Source organism: Balaenoptera musculus, chromosome 19, assembly GCF_009873245.2.
Source record: "Balaenoptera musculus isolate JJ_BM4_2016_0621 chromosome 19, mBalMus1.pri.v3, whole genome shotgun sequence".
NCBI lineage: Eukaryota > Metazoa > Chordata > Mammalia > Artiodactyla > Balaenopteridae > Balaenoptera > Balaenoptera musculus.
In genome coordinates, this window is record NC_045803.1 from 16,486,176 (window position 1) to 16,507,805 (window position 21,630).

Genomic DNA, 21,630 nt, shown 5'->3' on the forward strand with positions numbered 1-21,630 from the left:
AAGGCCCCAAGTCTGAATTTTTATTTAGTCAGAGTATAGCTGAATTAGCGTATTAGTTAGGACAGGTTGTTATGCTGTGGTAGCAAAGAACCCCCAAATCTCAGTGGTTTACAAAATAACTTTTTATTTTTTGCTCATTATGCATCAGCATAGGCAGGGTCCCAGACTAAAGGAGACTCCACCATCCTGTAGCTGTACCATCTGAAACACACAGCCTCCTTGGCCACCACATCAGCAATAGAAAGATTAGAGAATTATGTGGTCTTTCCAGTGCCTCAGACTGAAGTGGCACACATCACCTCAGCTCATATTTCTATTGGTCAAAACCAGTTTATGGCCCTGCCTAACTTCAGGGGGCTGGAAAATGTCATCTTCTACATGCCCAAAAGGAGAGGAAGACTGGATACTTGAAAAACTGGATAATGGTGAGACATTAGTAATGTCTACCACACTGGCTAAGACCCATTTCTTTTCCTGTGTATAGGAAGTTGCTTCTGTAAATTAGGTGTGAATTCTTTTTGGAGCAAGGAAGACATCCTGGACTGTGGAAAGAGGTTAACAAGAGGCCTGTGCAGAGGTGAGTGAGGAGACTAAGGAAACAGGAAGCCTTTTATATGAAAGCTCACCTCCTCTGTGGGAAGTCAGTTACTGTTTGAGAACACACCCCACAAAGGCTCTAGAACTATGGAGAAGATTAAGCTCCTTCAGCGTACAAGTTCCCAGAGACACTTCACTGTCACTCATATCACTCCATTCGTATTTTCTTTTATAATCTATCCCACCCCATGAGGAGGAAGGAATTAATTGTGTTATTTATGATTATAAAACATATGCTTAAAGGAAAACTTGAAAATACAGGAAAACAGGGACTTCCCTGACGGTCCAGTGGTTGAGACCCCATGCTTCCAATGCAGGGGGCGCAGGTTCCATCCCTGGTCGGGGAACTAAGATCCTACATGCAGCGTGGTGTGGCCAAAAAAAAAAAAAAAAAAAAAAAAGGAAAAGAAAAAATACAGAAAAACAGATTCCCCCATAATTATACACCTAGAGACAAATGTAAAAATTTAATTGAAAATCCTTTCAATCCATTTTCTGTGCATACACATATGCACGTATATACACATGTGTATATTTTTCCTATAAAAATAAGATTACATATACTGTTTTATTACCTACCTTATTCACCCAAAGTTGTTTAATATCTTAACATCAGCAAAGATATGTTTTTATGGCAATAATGTTTCCATTGTATGGATACGCTGTATTTTGTAGGATATTTAAATCCTCTCCAAGTTGTTTCCATTGTCAACAGTGTCTCCATCATACGCCCCACACTCATCTTTTGGATAGAGTCTCAGATATAGAATTACTTCATCAGAGGACATACGTGGTTTAATTTCTGCTAACATTGCCTTGTTGCAAGTTTATACCAGCTATAATCTACTGTGTGTGTCCATTTCCTCACATCATGCTATTGTGAAGTGTCATCAGTCTTTTAAAAATTTGCCAAATTGATAACTGTAAAATGTTATTTCCTTATTGCTTTAACTTACATTCCCTTCATTACTAGTGAAGTTTTAAAACTCTTGATAGGTTGAGGAGCCACTTTATTATCTAGTGAGTTGCCCATGCATATCCTTTGCTCATTTATCTAAAATTACTGCTTTTTTCTGAAAATTTAATTTAATTTTTAAGAATTAATTAATTTATTTATTTTTGACTGAGTTGGGTCTTTGTTGCTGCGTGCGGGCTTTCTCTAGTTGCAGCAAGCAGGGGCTACTCTTTGTTGCAGTGCGCGGGCTTCTCATTGCGGTGGCTTCTCGTTGTGGAGCACAGGCTCTAGGCGCGCGGGCTTCAGTAGTTGTGGCGCACGGGCTTAGTTGCTCCGCGGCATGTGGGATCTTCCCAGACCAGGGCTCCGAACCCATGTCCTCTGCATTGGCAGGCGGATTCTTAACTACTATGCCACCAGGGAAGTCCCACCTTCCATTTTCTCTTGAACTCACTCCAGCCAAGCTTTTGTGTCCTCCACTCTAGAGAATCCACTTTTGTTGAGACTTCTAATGATCTTTCTAATGCCAGATCCAATGGACAGTTCTTGTTCCTCATACCACTTGACCTATTGGTAGCATTTGACAGTTGTTCTCACCTTCCTTCTTGGTATACTTTCTTCACTGGGCTTTCAGTGAAGCCCAATTCTCTTTTTTTCCTTCTATTCCACTGATGTCTCCTTTTCAGACTCCTTTCTTTTTTCCTTTTCATCTCCCTGTTTTCTAACTGTTGGAGCCCCTCAGGCTCAGGTTTTGGACCGTTTTTCTTCCTTACCTTTAATCACTCTATAGGCAATCTTACCTACTATCAGAGCTTTAAATATCAACTGAACATCAGTAACTTCCAATTTTATATTCCTACATTTGGACTTTCTCTGAACTCCCGGATCGAATGTCTAATGGACATCTGGCATTTCCACTTAGACATATAATAAGCATCTCAAGTATTAAGGTAAAACAGAATTCATAATTGGTCCATCCAAACCCGCTCCTCTCACAGTCCGTTGTGTTAAAAAATGGCAACTTCATACCTCTAGTTGCTCAAGCCAAAAACCCTAGCATCTTGGCCTCTTTTTTTTTCTTTTATACCTAAAATCAGTAAATCCTGTCAGCTCTTCCTACAGAGAATATCTAGAATCTGATCAGTTCTCGTCACCTCCCCCATGACCATACCACCCTAAGGCAAGCCCCTCAACCCCTTGCCAGGATTACTGCAGTAACCTTCTCACTGGTCTCCCTGCTTCCCCCCCTTGTCCTCTTAGTCCATTTTCCATGAGTGATCCTTTTAAATGTAAATCAGATTATGCCATTACTTGGTTTGAAGTGTTTCAGTGGCTTCCTGTCTTACTCAAGAGTAAAAACCAACGTTCTTACAATGGCCCACAAGCCCCGTGTGATCCAGCTTCCATCTATCTCTCTGGCCCTCATTTTCTCACTCACCCCATTCCAGCCACTCTTGTCTCCTTCCTCTTTGTTGTTAAAGCCTGCTCTTGCCAGAGGCCTTTGCATTTGTTGGTCCCTCTGCTAGGACTGTGCTTCCCCTAGACATCTGTGTCCACGTGTCACATTCCCAATGAAAAGCCTTCTCAGACCACCCTTCATTCCCCCATCTCCTTAATCTTTTTATTTTCCTCTATAGAACTTTGACCGCTTTACATATAAATAGGAATATCAGTGTCAGTATATCAATATTTGTTATTGTCTCCTTCCATTAGAACGTGAGACACGCTGGGACGGGCTGGATTTGCTGTCTTCCTTACACATAGAACCATGCCAACTGAGGTGGGAACTCAGCAAATATGAAAGAATTCCTGACTCCTTTTTCTCTCTCTGCATCCATATCCAATCAGATGCCAGAACCAGTTGATTTTACTTCTCTGACACCTTGAATTCATCCCCTTCCTCCTCATTTCCACCATCACCATCTTGGGTCAGGCCTTTGTTTGCTTGGGAAAGTACAGGCACCTTTCAGCTGATCTCCCTGACTCCAATTTTACTCCTCTCCACTAAAATAATCTGGCCATATTGGCCCTTTCACTTCCTTTTTAAAAATTCTTCAGTAGCCTTCCATTCATTAATGGGTGAAAACCGAACTTGTATATATTCAGTCAGTATTCATTGGTCACCTTTATACTTCAGTCACTGTGGCCCGTACTATTTACAGTGATGATGAGACCTGGCCCTCATAGTTAATGTCATAAGCATTATCTTCCTCTAGATTCTAGAATTAATTAAATTTAAATTCAGATTAACTAAAATTAAATTAAAAATTCAGTTCCTCGGTCATACTAGCCACATTTCAAATGCTTAGTAGCCACATGCAGCTAATGGCTACATTATTGACAGTACAAGATGTGAAGAGTTCCATCATCACAAAGGTTCTATAAGACAGCAGTGGTCTAAACCTTGCCCCAAACTGTACAAGTCATTCGCAGTTATTCTCTGCAATCCAAACACACCGTCTACTTCTGGTCCACTGTCTTTGCCACTGTTCTTCACTTTGCTCAGAATGCTCTTCTGTCCCTTTTCTGTCTATTAAAATCCTCTGATTTTAGGCCCCAAATCATATTCTGTAACTTACAGGAAATTTTCCTTGACACCAGCCCCCAGTGATTTAACTAGTCTTCCTTCTGACCGCACCCCTCCCCACCATGGGAACTCAGCAAGGTAGTCTGGCTGCTTACTTTAGCACTATTGGAATTATTTCCTGCTGTTGCCAATGGAAATCAAAGAAAATGGATGTGACATCTCTGCAGGTGGACGGCAGTAAGAGGGGCTTATTTAACTTGCTTCTCAGTGCAACTTGATAGGAGAATACAACATCTTAAAGTTGCATATGTGTAGCACTAATGTTTCTTTTTAAATAGTTGGGGGAAAATGACCTAGAAAACCAAATTGCAGTTTGGTAGCCAAAATTAACTCTTGGTTTATTTGTCCTTTGTGTGTGAAAAGTCCTACTATTCTGTGCGTCCAACTTCCTCACGGATCTGTTGATCAGTTTTGGTTCTTCTTAGTACTATTGAGATCTATCCAGTTGATACCAACGGCCTTAGCGGCGGCAGACTCTGAAATAACTCCTTACACCTTTCTGGCCTGCATTTCTCTAGACTTCACCCTCCAGGGAGGAGTTTTCTTTTCTTACTTTTTGACTGTCTTGCACACCATATGCACTAAGGATTCTGGAAACTTCTAGCATGACTGCAAAGTGGCCAAGAGAATAAAGTCCTTGATGATAAATCACAGTATATATAAAAAAAAAAAAAAGCGTGGGTGCTCCTTGCACCTGTAATTAGAACCAGCCTTACTACCCTCCTTAAAAACCCCTGAGTTCTCATTATCTTGAAGTAGGCCGTTCTCCACCAGCCTCAGCAGCTCTCAGCCAGAGAGGAAGTGATGTTCTTCAGGAAAGCAGTAGAGAGGGCTTATGTGGAAAATAAGGATTGCTGGGCCAAGAAGCTTCTAGAAATTGAGTTCCCACTCAGGTCAATACTCTGGATGTGGAGGTATGCCTGTAAGATGCCTGTATTACTGTTGTTTTTTTGCTCCTGTCTGATAAGTCCAGCTGGGGCTGGAGGCTTTGATGAAGCCTCTTGTATGGATGGTGTGGCCCTTTTTGAACTTAGAAGGAGGATGTAGAGCCGGGGAGGTACCCAAGAGGTTTTGCCTGTTGAACCCAGAGAAGCTGGAAAACTTTGTTTAAGGTTGTCTTTTTCACAAGGTTTGGCCTGCACAGGTATGCTCTGCTCCTAGCCTGTAGGTACCGTCCTCATCTTTAAGGGGTAAAGTCTGAGTGAGTCTGAGTTGTGATCCTCCTTGCTGCAGCTGCAAAGGAAGGCCTGCTTGGTACAGCTAGCTGGGAGTTGTCTAGGCCTCATCTAGGGTGTAGATTAGCATCAACAAGATAGGGACTGTCCCAGCCAGAATCCCTCCTAACTTGCTTGGATTCTATGTCAGTGCCGAAGCACATCTGCCTTGAATCCATCTTTCAGTTTCCTTATGGTTTAGGAAGGGGCTGGGTTTTGTTAACTCAGTAGTTCTTGGCATTAGTGTTGTGTGGTGGGACAAGGGGAGAGCAAAGGAAGCAGAGCAGGGACCCTGGAAGTACAGTTGTTTTAAGCTCATCTATTTAGGCGTGCTGAGGCAAGCTCGGTTTATGAAATTTGCCCCTTCTCCCCCTACTCTGTTTTCTTTTTTCAGGACTCTGCACTTGTTCAAGAGAAGAATCTAAAGAAATCCAAGCAGGACAGGTAGTTCTAAAAGCCATGACCCAGGTAAGCTGAAGTTTCCTCTATCCTTGAAATAATGCCAACATTTGTGTTCTTTATCCTGAGACTTCCCTGTCTGGCTGAGCCCCATTCAGTAACCTGCTCCCAGTTCCTCCATTGCAGGGAATGAGCAATGGTGCCTCACCTCCCTTTGTGGCCCTCTCTTCTCCAACAGTGTTCACATACGTGCACAATGTTCTTACCAGAGCACCAATGGAGCAGAAATATATTCTCTTGAGAGAAATTTGAGAGCTGCCCTTATCAGAACCATGGCTGAATAGAGCCAAAGATAAGATAACTTTGATCTTTTCCATTAACCCAAGTAGTTTCCTTTTTTCTTCTATTTTAAAATATCACCCCCTTTAAAAATCATAAAACATTTCACAGTATTGAAAAGTACATACAAAAACATGTCTATAACATATATATGGTATAAAGAATAATAAAATGAGTTGATATAGTTGTTTAATGTACCATCTAAGCAACCCTTATCCCTTCCCACACCCCTTCACATATCGTATTACCACCTCACCAACGTTAATGACTACTTTTAATTTTGTGTTCGTTAGTACTTTGATTCTTATAATTTACCATATATGAATGCCTGCTGAACAGTATACTGTTGAGTTTTTAATTTTTAAATTTGATGTACAGTTGTCATATTCTCTATATTTTTTACCATATTTTTTCACTCAACACAATGTGATTTCAAGTTATTCATGTTAAGTTGTGTAGCACTAGGTCAGCAGTTCTTAAAGTGTGGTCCAGGAAGACTTTGATACCCTTTCAGGAGGTCTAGGGGTCAAAATTACTTTTATAATAATAATACTAACACATTATTTGCATTTTTCACTCACAACTCTAATGAGTGTACAGTGGAGTTTCCCAGAAGCTATGTGAAATGTGTTATCCCAACAGATTGGGGAGTTCCCTGGTGACCTAGTGGTTAGGATTCCTGGCTTTCACTGCTGTGGCCTGGGTTCAATTCCTGGGTGGAGAACTGAGATTCCGCAAGCCACATGGTGCAGCCAAAAAGTAAAATTAAATTAAATTAAATTAAGTCGGCCAACAGATTGAATACAGAAGATGTGAAAATCTAACTCTTTCATTCAGCCAGTCATTAAAGAGATTTGCAAAAATGTAAAACAGTGCTACTAAATTTTTTTATTTTGACAAAGTTATTTTTCATAAAATGTGTGTTATTTATGTTAACATGTAACAGGTTTATTATTAGTTATTTGAATAAATTAATAATTTTTAAAATTTATCTCTTTTAATTTCTAATCTATTGATAGATTTAACCAGCGTTAATGAAAGTCTTCAATAACGTTAACAGCTTTATTTATTGTACATATATATAATTCACATACAATGAAATACACCCATTTAAGTATATAGTTCAGTGCTTTTTTAGTATATTTGCAGAGTTGTGCAACCATCAGCACAAACCATTTTAAAACATTTACATCACTGCCAAAAAAAATCCCGTTTGCATTAGCCGTCACTCCCAAATTCTCCTCCTCATCCCCTGGCAACCACTAATTTACTTTCTGTCTCTATGGAATTGCCTTTTCTGGACTTTTAATATAAATGAAATCATTGAATATTTGATCTTTTGTGTGTGACTTTTTTCACTTAGCATAAGTGAAGCTTTTTTTTTCAAGCTTCCATGATGTAGCATGTGTCAGTACTTTGTTCATTTTTATACCAAACAATATTCCATGGATATGTATAGACCACATTTGGTTCAGCAGTTCATCAGTCTGTGGACATTTGAGTTGCTTCTACTTTTTGGCTATCATGAATAATGCTGCTATAAGCATTGGTATATACCAATGTTTTTAGGTAGACATAGGTTTTCATTTCTCTATACTTAGGAGTGGAATTTCTGAGTAACATGTTAACCCTATGTTTAACATTTTGAGGAACTGTCAAAACTGTTTTCCAAAGTGGCTACCCCCATTTTACATTCCTACCAGCAATGTAAGAGAGTTCCAGTTTCTCCACATCTTCACCAATATGTGTTTTCTGGGAGTTTTGTTTTTTGTTTTGTTTTCATAATAGCCATCCCAGTGGATGTGAAATGGCATCTTATTGTGGTTTTGATTTGCATTTCCCTAATGATTAGTGATGTTGAACATCTTTTCATGTGCTTATTGGCCATTTGTATTTTTTTTATATACATATATATATACATCTACATATATACATTATATATGTATATATACACATATATATACATCTCCACTCTTTTTTAGATTCATCCAGGGCTTTCTTTTTTTTTTTTTTTTTAATTAATTAATTAATTTTTTTTTTTTTTTTTTTTTTTTGGCTGTGTTGGGTCTTCATTTCTGTGCAAGGGCTTTCTCCAGTTGCGGCAAGCGGGGGCCACTCTTCATCGTGGTGCGCGGGCCTCTCACCATCATGGCCTCTTTTGTTACGGAGCACAGGCTCCAGACGTGCAGGCTCAGTAGTTGTGGCTCACGGGCCCAGTTGCTCTGTGGCATGTGGGATCTTCCCAGACCAGGGCTCGAACCCATGTCCCCTCCATTAGCAGGCAGATTCTCAACCACTGCACCACCAGGGAAGCCCCCCATTTGTATATTTTCTTTGGAGAAATCTCTTCAAGTTCTTTGGCTGGTTTATAATTAGGTTGTCTTTTTTATTATTGAGTTGTGAGAGTTCTTTATATATTCTGGATTCAAGTCCCTTATCAGATAAACAATTTGCAAATATTTTCTCCCAGTTTTGTGGGTTGGAATTTCACTTTCTTGAGGAAATTATTTGCAGAACAAAAGCTTTAAATTTTGATGAAGTTTATTTTATCTTCTGTTCTTTTTTGTTTCTTTTTTGTGTCTGGTGCCATATCTAAGAAACCCCTGCCTGACCAAGGCTGTGAAGATATACTCCTATGTTTTCTTCTAAAAGTTTTGTGGTTTTAGCTTTTACATTTAGATCTACGATCTATTTTGAGTTAATTTTTTTTTTTAATATTTATTTATTTATTTATTTATTTGGCTGTGTTGGATCTTCGTTTCTGTGCGAGGGCTTTCTCCAGTTGCGGCAAGCGGGGGCCACCTTCATCGCGGTGCACGGGCCTCTCACCATCGCGGCCTCTCCTATTGCAGAGCACAGGCTCCAGACACGCAGGCTCAGTAGTTGTGGCTCACGGGCCCAGTTGCTCCGTGGCATATGGGATCTTCCCAGACCAGGGCTCGAACCCGTGTCCCCTGCATTGGCAGTCAGATTCTCAACCACTGCGCCACCAGGGAAGCCCTTGAGTTAATTTTTATATATAGTGTGATGTGGGGTCGAACTTCATTCTTTGCATATGGATATCCACTTATTCCAGCATTATTTGTTAAAAAGACTAATCTTTTCCCGTGAAATTATCTTGGTTGGTTTAATTTAATATGTGGTAGTCCTTAGGGAGCTGGTAGAAGATGCCTTTCTTCAGAGAGGTTTTGGACCTAGGAGTATTCTCAAATTTGGCACACTTTAATTTTTCTCCTGGGGTTTCCCCAGCTGCATGAATTTCAACCTCACTAAAAATGAGACAACCAGTCATTATGTGCCTCCTAAGGGGATGCTATAGGAAGTACACAGTACGACCTCTGACATATTTATATCCCCTAAAAAATATGGAAGTAGAGCAACATGTTAAACTATACCATGAAGATAAGATAAGCCAAATCCAGAATATGGGAAATGCTACTGATTCAAATGTTTGTTTAATGAATAAACAGCAATAAAAATTTTTAAAGGGCCTGTGGGGGCTATAAGAGATTTGAGAGACTTTAGGAAATCTATAAACTAATTGCAAGGAGTGGATTTTGTTTGAATCCTGATTTGAACAAACCTACTGTCAAAAATCACTTTCGAGAAAATTGGGGCAATCTGAAACTTGATCTGGTTATTAGGAAATTATTGTTAATTTTATTAAGTGTGATAGTGATATTCTGGTTATTATGCCTTTTTTAAAAAGTCTAATCTGTTAGATACTAAAGTATTTGTGGCTGAAATACTATAATGTTTGGTATGTGGGATTTGCCTCAGAATATACCAGGGGTGAAAAACAGAAAGGAGGACCTAAAACAAGATTTGCAAGGTCTTGTTAAGTTACTGAAGCAGAGTGATGGATTCATGGGGGCTCATTATACTATTCTCTGTACTTTTGTGTATTTTGAAAATTTTTGTAATCAATTTAAAAAATAAAAGTCATTTCATTTACTATTAGTGCATGGGTTTATTGTTTCAGGGATTGGTGACATTTAGGGATGTGGCCATAGAGTTCTCTCAGGAAGAATGGAAGTGCCTGGAACCTGCCCAAAGGGACTTGTACAAGGATGTAACTTTGGAGAACTTCGGTAACTTGGTCTCACTAGGTAAGGACATTGTATAATACAGGACCAGCCAGGAAACAAGGCTCCCAGGGACTACAACAGTGGGAGGCTGTTACCACCTCTGGCTGGAGGGGGTAAAGAGAGAAAACACTGCCACCGGAAGATGGTGAGAGCTAGAGCCATGGAGAAGGGCCGGCTGGTAGCCACTGTCGCTACCTCCAGAACTCCTGGGTCAAAGGAGGGAGCGAGAGGGATAAGAAATATCCTGAACTGTCTTCCTGCCCACTGATGCTTTCCATCTCCCAAACCTAATGAGAAATGATAGGACCAGGGTAATACAGTCCTTACAGGTAAGCTGTCTGGGGCACAGCTGGGCACAGAGCAGGGCCAAGAGTAGCAAGGAATGGATTGGGGAGAGGGAGAGGGCAAATGGAGAATAAAATTTCTGGTTTCTTCGTGGTGAATTTCTGGGAAGACTCACAAGTTTCTGGCTAAGTTTCTGTTCTCTGTCTTCAAGGGAATTGTTCTGTGCTTTGTTGAAGTGGAAATGGGTAGTGCCATTGGCACCTCCACCTTCCCATCCTTTGGACAACCTTCACACCTTCCTTTATGTAATTGCCTCTCTTCCTTAGCAACCAAGGGACTGGGTTTGAATTTGGAAACAGCACGATCATGCCCCATTTCTTTTCCTATGAACAGGACTTTCCCTTTCTAAGCCCGATGTCATCTCCTTACTGGAGCAAGGGAAAGAACCCTGGATGGTTGTAAATGATATGACAGGACCATGGTGCCCAGGTGAGTGAGGGCTGATCCAATGGGGGGAGGTCACTGGGAATAATAGTCCAGCAGGTGAGTCAACTCCTAACAGTAACTTGAGTTACTGTCAGGAAACTCCCTCAAAGCCCTACCGAAAACTGAGGAATAAAAGCCTGAGACGTGAAGCCGTGAAGAACAAAGACCTTGCCAGTGTCAGCTACCAAGGGAACCTTGCCTTTATCCTCATTAATTCCTCTCTGTTCTTTCTTCTCTTACGTTTTCTTCTCATTTCAAAAAGGAATGTGCCCCTCTCCGGTGGCTGCTATTTTACCTGTAGTTTGGATCCATTTTTCTGCAAGTGTCTTCATTCCTTAAAAAGTATTTATTTTCTTAAAACAGCTTTTCAGTTCACCTAATTCAGCAATTCATTTATTCTCTTAACTTTTGAGAGGTAAGGATGTGTAGTGGCTGAGGGAATACTCTGGAATCAGATTTTCTTTTTTTTTTTTTAATTTATTTGGCTGCATCAGGTCTTAGTTGCAGCATGTGGGATCTTTCGTTATGGCGCGCGGGCTCCTCTAGTTGCAGCGCACGGGCTTCTCCCTAGTTGTGGTGTGTGGGCTGCAGAGTGTGAGGGCTCAGTAGTTGCGGTGCATGGGCTTAGTTGCCCCGTGGCATGTGGGATCTTAGTTCCCCAACCAGGGATTGAACTTGCGTCCCCTGCATTGGGAGGCGGATGCTTAACCACTGGACCACCAGGGAAGTCCCTGGAATCAGGTTTTCTGAATTCAAATCCTGGCTCTGCCACTTACTAGATCTGTGAGTTTAAGTAAGTTACTTAAATTCTCTGTGCTTCAGTTTTCTCCTCTGAAAATGGGATTAAAAATAGTGCCTTCTTGGGGCTTCCCTGGTGGCGCAGTGGTTGAGAATCTGCCTGCCAATGCAGGGGACACGGGTTCGAGCCCTGGTCTGGGAAGATCCCACATGCCGCGGAGCAACTAGGCCCGTGAGCCACAACTACTGAGCCTGCGCGTCTGGAGCCTGTGCTCCGCAACAAGAGAGGCCACGATAGTGAGAGGCCCGCGCATCGCGATGAAGAGTGGCCCCCGCTTGCCACAACTAGAGAAAGCCCTCGCACAGAAACGAAGACCCAACACAGCCAAAAATAAATAAATTAAAAAAAAAAAAAAAAAAAAAATAGTGCCTTCCTCATGTAGTTATTGTGGCTTTTTTATGAGTTAGTATGTGAAAATGCCCAGAACAATGCCAGGCAATAGTGACCACTAAAAAAATGTTAGTATTTGTAACTGGCACTTGCTGGACAGACTTGGAGCCTTTGAATACTTAGTTATGTTACTACCTCATGACTTCTCTGTATTGTTGTCATTTATTTTCATCTGGGATCATTTTTTCTCTATCTGAAGAACACCCTTAATATTTCCTTTTTTGTAGGTCTGCTGTTGACAAATTCTCTCAGCTTTTTTTTTTTTTTTTTTAATTTATTTATTTATTTATTTATTTGTGTTGGGTCTTCGTTTCTGTGCGAGGGCTTTCTCTAGCTGCGGCGAGCGGGGGCCACTCTTCATCACGGTGCGCAGGCCTCTCACTGTCGTGGCCTCTCTTGTTGCGGAGCACAGGCTCCAGACGCGCAGGCTCAGTAGTTGTGGCTCACGGGCCTAGTTGCTCCACGGCATGTGGGATCTTCCCAGACCAGGGCTCGAACCCGTGTCCCCTGCATTAGCAGGCAGATTCTCAACCACTGCGCCACCAGGGAAGCCCCTCTCTCAGCTTTTGACCACATGAAAATGTCTTTATTCTGCCTTTTTTCTTGTAGGATATTTTCACTGAGTATGGAATTCTGTGTTGGCAGGAATCTTCTCTCAGCCCAAAGAAGAACTCATTCCACTGCCTTTTCTCTTCCAATGTTATCAATAAGTCAAGTTGTTCCAAATTTTGGAAATGTTCCACATATATTTAAAACTAGTGTTCTTTGAATGGGGGCATTCACCTCTTTAACTATAACCCTTTTGATTATGTGATTTAGAGTCTGTATGTCCTTTTAACTTTCTCTGTATTCCACTATCAAATTCTGAGAGCTCTAATTGTATTATATATTTGCTACTACATATTACATTTTTATAAAGATGAAATATAGATCCTTGTTGCAAATTGTATTTTTATCAGTACAGTCCATCTTCATTTTGCCACTTAGTGGCATTTAACCTTGAATTCTATTTTTTCTGATATTAGTATAAAATGCCCTGTTTTTGTTAGTTTAAAAAATTATGGTGTATCTTTGCTTATCCTTTTTTAAAAATTATTGCCATTTTAAGTGTGTCCATTATAATCAGAATTAGAGTTTCCTTTTTTAATCAATCTGAGAGTCCTTGACTTTAATAGCATTTAATCCATTCTCATTTATTGTGATCATTCATGTGTCTGTTCTTACTCCTCCCATTTTATCTTATATTTTCTTTTCCTCATTCTATTTATTTCTAGCTATTCCTGTTTTGCTCACATTTTATGACCCTTTCTACCTTTAAGCAATTTTGAAGTTGTACGTCCTATTGCTTTGTAATAGAATAGTCTTTAACTTGACTTTTAAGAAATGTGTTTAAACCTGTGTTTCTCTTCCCACCTCAAGACTGAAATAGAATTTTTTTCTTTTTAGTAAAGTTTTTAAAAAAATATTTTGAAATCATTCTAGTTTAGACTTATAGAAAATTTGCAAAATTATTACAGAGAATTCCCATATACCCTTCACTCAGCTTCCAAATGTTAACATTTTTTGTAACCATAGTACAGTTATCAAAACCAGGATATAACATTGGTGTAATACTATTAACTAATCTACAGCTCTTATTAGAATTTATCACTTTTTCTCCTAATGTCCTCCTTCTATACCAGGATCCAGTCTGGGATCCCACTTTGCATTTAAGTTGTTTTGTCTCCTTAGTATCCTCCAATCTGTGACAATTGCTCTGTCTTTCATGACTTTGATCCTTTTGATGAGTACTCTTTTGGAGATGTCTCTCACTTGTGTTTGCTTGGTATTTTCTCATAGTTAGATTGAGATTATGCATCTTTGACAGGAATACCACAGAAGTGATGTTGTGTCCTTCTCTATGCATCATATCAGGGGTTGCCTGATGTTAATATGGCTTTTTACTGGTAGTGTTAACCTTGATCACCTTGGTTAAGGTGTTTGTCATGTTTCTCTCCTGTAAAGTTACTACTTTGCAACTGTAAGTGGTAATTATCTTGGAGGGAGCTACTTTGCAACTATATGCTGTTTCTCCTCATTTTGCCTACTGGTTTTAGCATCCATTGGTGGATCTTGTCTGTAACAATACAATAGTGTTGCCTTGTGTTGATTTTCTATGTCCCTTATTGCTTCTGCATTTATTAATTGGAATTCTTCTGTAAGGAAGGGCTCTCCCTACCCCCTTTCCCATTCATCTATTTATTCAAAGATTTGTTTCTATCAGTATGGGCTATTTATTTATTTATGTATTCTATGAGTTATAGTCCAAAAATATCATTGTTTATTCTGCTATTCAAATTGCTTATTGGGAAAGCTTTGGCCATTTGGGAACACCTTCAGGTTGTATATATATTCACAATGTTGTGCAGCCATTATCACTACGCATTTCCAGAACTTATTCATCATCCCAAACAGAAACTCTGTACCTGTTAAATAATAACTCCCTACTTTCCCCTCCGCCCTGCCCCTTGTTACCTCTTTTCTACTTTGTCTCTATGAATTTGACAGTTCTAGGTATCTCGTGTAAATGTAGTCATGCAATATGTAGTTTTAGGTTCATTCATTTATCAGAATTTAATTCCTTTTTAAGACTGAATAACATTCCATTGTATGTATATACCACATTTTGTTTATTCATTCCTCTGTTGATGGACACTTGGGTTCTTTCTATCTTTTGGCTATTGTGAATAATGCTGCTCTGAGCCTTGGTGTACAAGTATCTGTTTGACTCCCTGTTTTCACTTCTTTGGGGTATATACCTAGGAATGAAATTGCTGGATCAGCTGGTAATTGTTATGTTACTTTTCGAGGGCATTTCTTAATTTTTAAGAGTCTTTTATAAATTGTGAAGATCAGCCCATTATCTATGATATAAGTTTCAAATATTTTCTCTGTCACTTGTCTTTTGACTTTGCTTTTGGTGTTTTTTGTTCATGTGCAAGTTTTTTTTTGTTTTTTGTTTGTTTGTTTGTTTTAAACATCTTTATTGGAGTATAACTGCTTTACAATGGTGTGTTAGTTTCTGCTTTATAACAAAGTGAATCAGTTATACATATACATATGTTCCCATATCTCTTCCCTCTTGCATCTCCCTCCCTCCCACCCTCCCTATCCCACCCCTCTAGGTGGTCACAAAGCACCGAGCTGATCTCCCTGTGCTATGCGGTTGCTTCCCACTAGCTATCTATTTTACATTTGGTAGTGTATATATGTCTATGCCACTCTCTCACCCTGTCACATCTTACCCCTCCCCCTCCCCATATCCTCAAGTCCATTCTCTAGTAGGTCTGTGTCTTTATTCCCGTCTTGCCACTAGGTTCTTCATGACCTTTATTTTCCCTTAGATTCCATATATATGTGTTAGCATACTGTATTTGTTTTTCTCTTTCTGACTTACTTCAGTCTGTATGACAGACTCTAACTCCATCCACCTCACTACAAATACCTCCATTTCATTTCTTTTTATGGCTGAGTAATATTCCTTTGTGTATATGTGCCACATCTTCTTTATCCATTCATCCGATGATGGACACTTAGGTTGCTTCCATGTCCTGGCTATTGTAAATAGAGCTGCAATGAACATTTTGGTACATGACTCTTTTTGAATTATGGTTTTCTCAGGGTATATGCCCAGTAGTGGGATTGCTGGGTCGTATGGTAGTTCTATTTTTCGTTTTTTAAGGAACCTCCATACTGTTCTCCATAGTGGCTGTATCATTTACATTCCCACCAACAGTGCAGAGTGTTCCCTTTTCTCCACACCCTCTCCAGCATTTATTGTTTCTAGATTTTTTGATGATGGCCATTCTGACAGGTGTGAGATGATATCTCATTGTAGTTTTGATTTGCATTTCTCTAATGATTAATGATGTTGAGCATTCTTTCATGTGTCTGTTGGCAATCTGTATATCTTCTTTGGAGAAATGTCTATTTAGGTCTTCTGCCCATTTTTGGATTGGGTTGTTTGTTTTTTTGTTATTGAGCTGCATGAGCTGCTTGTAAATCTTGGAGATTAATCCTTTGTCAGTTGCTTCATTTGCAAATATTTTCTCCCATTCTGAGGGTTGTCTTTTGGTCTTGTTTATGGTTTCCTTTGCCATGTGCAAGTTTTTTGTTTTGTTTTTCACCTTTACATAATGGAATTTATCAGTCTTTTGATGCTTTTGGATTTTGAGTCATTATTTAGAAGGTTTCCCTATACCTAGATTATAAAGTAATCTACCACATTTCCTTCCAGTTTTTGTATGGTTTCTATTTTCTTTTAACATTAAAACTGTATTCAGAGTTTATTCTGGTATGTGGTGGTATAACATATGGATCTAATTTTATCTTTTTCCAAATGACTATCTAATCCCCACATTATTTATTACAAAAACTATTCTTTTCTCCTTTGAGATACCACCTTTATAATAAATTCAATTTCCATATAAACTTTAGTCTATTTCTGGCCTTTCTATTGAGTTCCATTTGTGTGTCTCTAGAATCCAATATTTATTCATCAAGCAATCCGTTATTGCTGCTATGTGCTAGGATTTGGTGACAACGGCTAGTGAAAAAGGCTTTATTTCTGCCTTTAGGGAGGTAAAAAAACAAATCAACAGATGAGTAAGTAAATGAAACTCTAAGTACAACTGAAGAAAGTGTTATGACAATAGGACACACATTGTGGGAGAGAGAATCAAAGTATATGCTTAGGGTTATCAGGCTGAGAGCTTTTTGAAAGTATGAGTTTTAATCTGAAACATAAAGAGAAAAGCAGCCATACAAAGGGCCCAGGACAGGATTCGCAATAGACAGAAGAACCTGATGAGAGGTCTAAGATGGAAAAGACCTACATTTATTCTAGATACTCAAAGGAGGGCTGTGTTACATAAGGAGGAAAGGGAAGAGTATTCAATATGAAGATGCATTGTCCTTGGTGGAGATAGAGTGACAGAGCGACAACAAAGACAATCAGGGACCTGCTTTGCCAAGAACCTGTGAACCATGGCATTGAATTTAGAATTTATTCTAAGTGCAGTGGGGAGGCTGTGAAAAAGTTTAAGCAGAGATTTTCATTTTGACTGACATCAGCATCATATGGTAGGAAGTGCTAAAAATATAGATGCCTTATTTGTATGAAATGCCCTGAATAGGCAAATTCACAGGGACAGAATTAGTGTTTCTCTGCCATTAGTGATTGCCAGGGGCTGGCAGGAATGAGGAATGGGGAGTGGCTGCTTAATGGGCACAGGGTTTCTTTTTTATTTTTTTTAAATTGAGGTATAGTTGATTTACAATGTTGTGTTAGTTTCTGCTATACAGCAAAGTGATTTACATATATATATTATATATATTATATATATAATTACACATATATATATATATATACACACACACATTCTTTTTCATATTCTTTTCCATTATAGTTTAATTTCGGATATTGAATATGGTTTGCTATGCTATGCAATAGGACCTTGTTGTTTATCCATTCTATATATAATAGTTTACATCTGCTAGTCCCACACTCCCAATCCAGCCCTCCCCCACCCCCCCCCACCCCACCCCCTTGGCAACCACAAGTCTGTCCTCTGTGTCTGTGAGTCTGTAGCACAGAGTTTCCATTTGGGGTGATGAGAGTGTTCTGGAATTAGAAGATAGTGGCAATGATTGCAGGACACTGGGAATGTACTGCAAACCATGGAATTGTACACTTTAAAATGGTTAAATGGGAAATTTTATGTTATGTGAATCTTCAATTAAAATATATATATATTACTTTTAAAATATGTGTAGATATGTATGTATACACATGTCTTGGCCCTACTCCTGTAGATTTTAATTCAGTGTGGGGTGCTGTTTGGACATTTGTTTTGTTACAAGGCTTCCTGGATGATTCTGATCTCTGTCAAACATGAGAACCACTGGCTTAATTTGTTTTCTTGCCCCTTTCTGGCACCATATGAGCTCTTATCATATTTGTGCTTTCATGTGCTTTTTAGAAATTGCACAGCAATATTTGAGACTTATAGAAGCAATTCACCTATTATGGTTATTATTTTCATTTTGTCTCTCTAGTCTCCTGTAGAATTTTTAAATTTCTCTTAGAAGAAGAGAACAGGTTGTATTTACTTTTTTTTTATTTTTCAGACTTGGAGTCCAGGTGTGATAAATTTCTACAAAAAGATATCTTTGAAGTAGAGTCATTTGATTGGGAGCTGATGGAAAGCCTTACATGCTGTGCTTTTGAGGGCTCCAGTTTTAGAGATGACTGGGCATACAAAGGCCAGTTTGAAAAACAACAAGTAAATCATGAATGCTCTTTCAAGCAAGTGAAAATCACCTATGGAAACATGCCCACTTTTGAGCATCATACATCCCTTACCCTACATCCCAGCAATGAGACTGGCGAGAAACTGATTGAATGTAATGAATGTGGGAAAGCATTTAGCCGTGGCTCACACCTTATTCAACATCAGAAAACTCATACGGGTGAAAAGCCCTTTGAATGTAAGGAATGTGGGAAAGCCTTCAGTCGTACCTCGCACCTTGTTCAACATCAGAGAATTCATACAGGTGAGAAACCTTATGACTGTAAGGAGTGTGGGAAGGCCTTTGGTCGTACTTCAGAACTTATTCTACATCAGAGACTCCATACTGGTGTCAAACCCTATGAATGTAAAGAATGTGGAAAGACCTTTAGACAGCACTCACAACTTATTCTGCATCATAGAACTCATACAGGTGAGAAACCCTACGTATGTAAAGACTGTGGCAAGGCTTTTATTCGCGGCTCACAACTTACTGTTCATCGGAGAATTCATACAGGTGCTAGACCCTATCAGTGTAAAGAATGTGGGAAAGCCTTTAGACAGCATTCACAGCTTACTGTACATCAGAGGATTCATACTGGGGAGAAACCCTATGAATGTAAGGAGTGTGGCAAGGGCTTTATTCATAGCTCAGAAGTTACTCGACATCAAAGAATTCATTCTGGGGAGAAACCCTACGAATGTAAAGAATGTGGAAAGGCCTTTAGACAGCACGCACAGCTTACACGACATCAGAGAGTTCATACAGGTGACAGACCCTATGAGTGTAAAGATTGTGGGAAGGCCTTTAGTCGTAGTTCGTACCTTATTCAGCATCAAAGAATTCATACAGGTGACAAACCCTATGAATGTAAGGAATGTGGGAAAGCCTTTATTCGTGTTTCACAACTGACTCATCATCAGCGGATTCACACTTGTGAGAAACCCTATCAATGTAGGGAATGTGGAATGGCCTTTATTCGTAGTGCACAGCTTACTGAACATCAGAGAATTCATCCTGGTATCAAACCTTATGAATGTAGAGAATGTGGGCAGGCCTTTATTCTTGGCTCACAGCTCATTGAACACTACAGAATTCATACTGGCTAGAAAGCCTTGATGTTAGGGATGTAGCAGAGCCTTTATGTGGAATTCATGCCTGACTCAATATTAGATAATGCATAATGTAATGTAATTATTGTCAGAGAACCTTCATTTGTCACCTCCATTATGGAACATCAGGTAACTCATACCAGAAGAAAATTCAATAAACATGGGAATTCTTTTTGCCTCACACTCACTGTTTACTAAGCATCAGAGATCTTACACTGAAAAAAAATTAATATGAATATAGAAAACCCTCCTGTTACCACTCAAAATATGTTAAACTTCTGAGAATTCCTAATAGAAAATGACCCTATTAAAACATTTGTGACTGTGCCTTTCGCCATATACCTTACTTCACATTATCTCACTTCCAGCAATTACTGACTGTATAACATTGGGCAAATTATGCAATGTCTGTGTTCCTCAGTTTACTTACTTTTAAGCAGTGATAATTATATGTACCTAACAGAGTTTCCGTGAAGATTGTCAGATATTTTATATAAAGCCTATGCTCAATAAATACTATTGTCATTAATTAATAATGGTATTACTGTTAAGGAGTTCATGTGAGAGGAGGGCCTTATGAATGTATCAAATATCCAAAGCCTTCAAAACCACTTGTTAGGATAATTCATTCTGAAAAACAGTAGTAAAGTATAGTTACCATGAGAACATCTTCATTTAAAAGGTTGTAAATTTTGAAGATTAGAAATTAACAGAAGAGTAGCCGAAAGAAATCTGCCCATTTAGGAATCTAAAACCACCTCCAAGTATAACTTCAAGAGAATCAAACTAAAATTACAAACTAGAAGTGAATGGCAGTGGGGCTTCCCTGGTGGCGCAGTGGTTGAGAATCTGCCTGCCAATGCAGGGGACACGGGTTCGAGCCCTGGTCTGGGAAGATCCCACATGCCGCGGAGCAACTGGGCCCATGAGCCACAACTACTGAGCCTGCGCGTCTGGAGCCTGCGCTGCGCAACAAGAGAGGCCACGATAGTGAGAGGCCCGCGCACCGCGATGAAGAGTGGCCCCCGCTTGCCGCAACTAGAGAAAGCCCTCGCACAGAAACGAAGACCCAACACAGCCAAAAAAATAAATTAATTAAAAAAAAAAAAAAAAAAAGAAATGAATGGCAGTGAATTCTGCATATCAAAACCAGGTCAGTGTAACCAAAGCTGTACTCCTGTCAGAACCCAAGGGTTAAAGGTAGGGGCTTTGGGACTTCCCTGGTGGCGCGGTGGTTAGGAGTCCACCTGCCAATGCAGGGGATACAGGTTCGAGCCCTGGTCCGGGAAGATCCCACGTGCCGTGGAGCAACTAAGCCCATGCGCCACAACTACTGAGCCTGCACTCTAGAGCCTGCGTGCCACAACTACTGAGCCCACGTGCTGCAACAACTGAAGCCCACGCACCTAGAGCCCATGCTCCGCAACAAGAGAAGCCACTGCAATGAGAAACCCACACACCGCAACGAAGCGTAGCCCCCAATCACCACAACTAGCAAAAGCCCACGTGCAGCAGCGAAGACCCAACGCATCCAAAGATGAATAAATGAATAAATTAATTAATTCAAAATAATTTTTAAAAAGGTAGGGGCTTTGTTCTCCAAGTAGATCTACAACACCTACTCATTGCCAGTCACATACTAAACGCATTAAATGAATGGTCAACCCTAAAAGTTAGGGGAAATTACCACATAAACCCAAGTCAACAGTAAGAACGATTATTAAAAAGAAAAGAAAAAATGGGACTTCTCTAGTGGTCCACTGGTTAAGACTTCAAGCTTCCACTGCAGGGGGCGTGGGTTCAATCCCTGCTCGGGGAACTAAGATCCTACATGCCACATGGCGCAGCCAAAAAATATGAAATCAGAAATGACAGTAGACTTAATCTGAAGGTTATTTAACAATATAATAGACAATTGACAACTCTGATATAGAAAAAAAAAACACATTTAGCAGTATGAATGAGGAAGGGGTGGATTTTTTAAAAATAGCAACTATGCATGACTTTATTCTAATATATTTAGAAATCTAGAGAGAATGGATTTTTACA

General features: G+C 39.6%; 1 protein-coding gene across 1 annotated transcript; it reads left to right on the plus strand.

Moving 5' to 3' along the window:
• Positions 1-39: 39 nt before the first annotated feature.
• Positions 40-20,391, plus strand: LOC118884828 (zinc finger protein 565). Its single transcript, XM_036832858.1, has 5 exons — positions 40-425; positions 5,748-5,821; positions 10,074-10,200; positions 10,858-10,953; positions 18,308-20,391. The coding sequence occupies exons 1-5, from the start codon at positions 257-259 to the stop codon at positions 19,576-19,578; spliced, it is 1,737 nt and encodes a 578-aa protein (XP_036688753.1). The 5' UTR covers positions 40-256; the 3' UTR covers positions 19,579-20,391.
• Positions 20,392-21,630: the final 1,239 nt, after the last annotated feature.

Coding starts and splice junctions, on each gene's coding strand:
- LOC118884828 (XM_036832858.1), top strand. CDS start 257: ATGTGGTCTTTCCAGTGCCTCAGACTGAAGTGGCACACATCACCTCAG. Junction 426..5,747: donor ACTTGAAAAACTGGATAATG/GTGAGACATTAG, acceptor TTCTTTTTTCAG/GACTCTGCACTTGTTCAAGA. Junction 10,201..10,857: donor CGGTAACTTGGTCTCACTAG/GTAAGGACATTG, acceptor TCCTATGAACAG/GACTTTCCCTTTCTAAGCCC.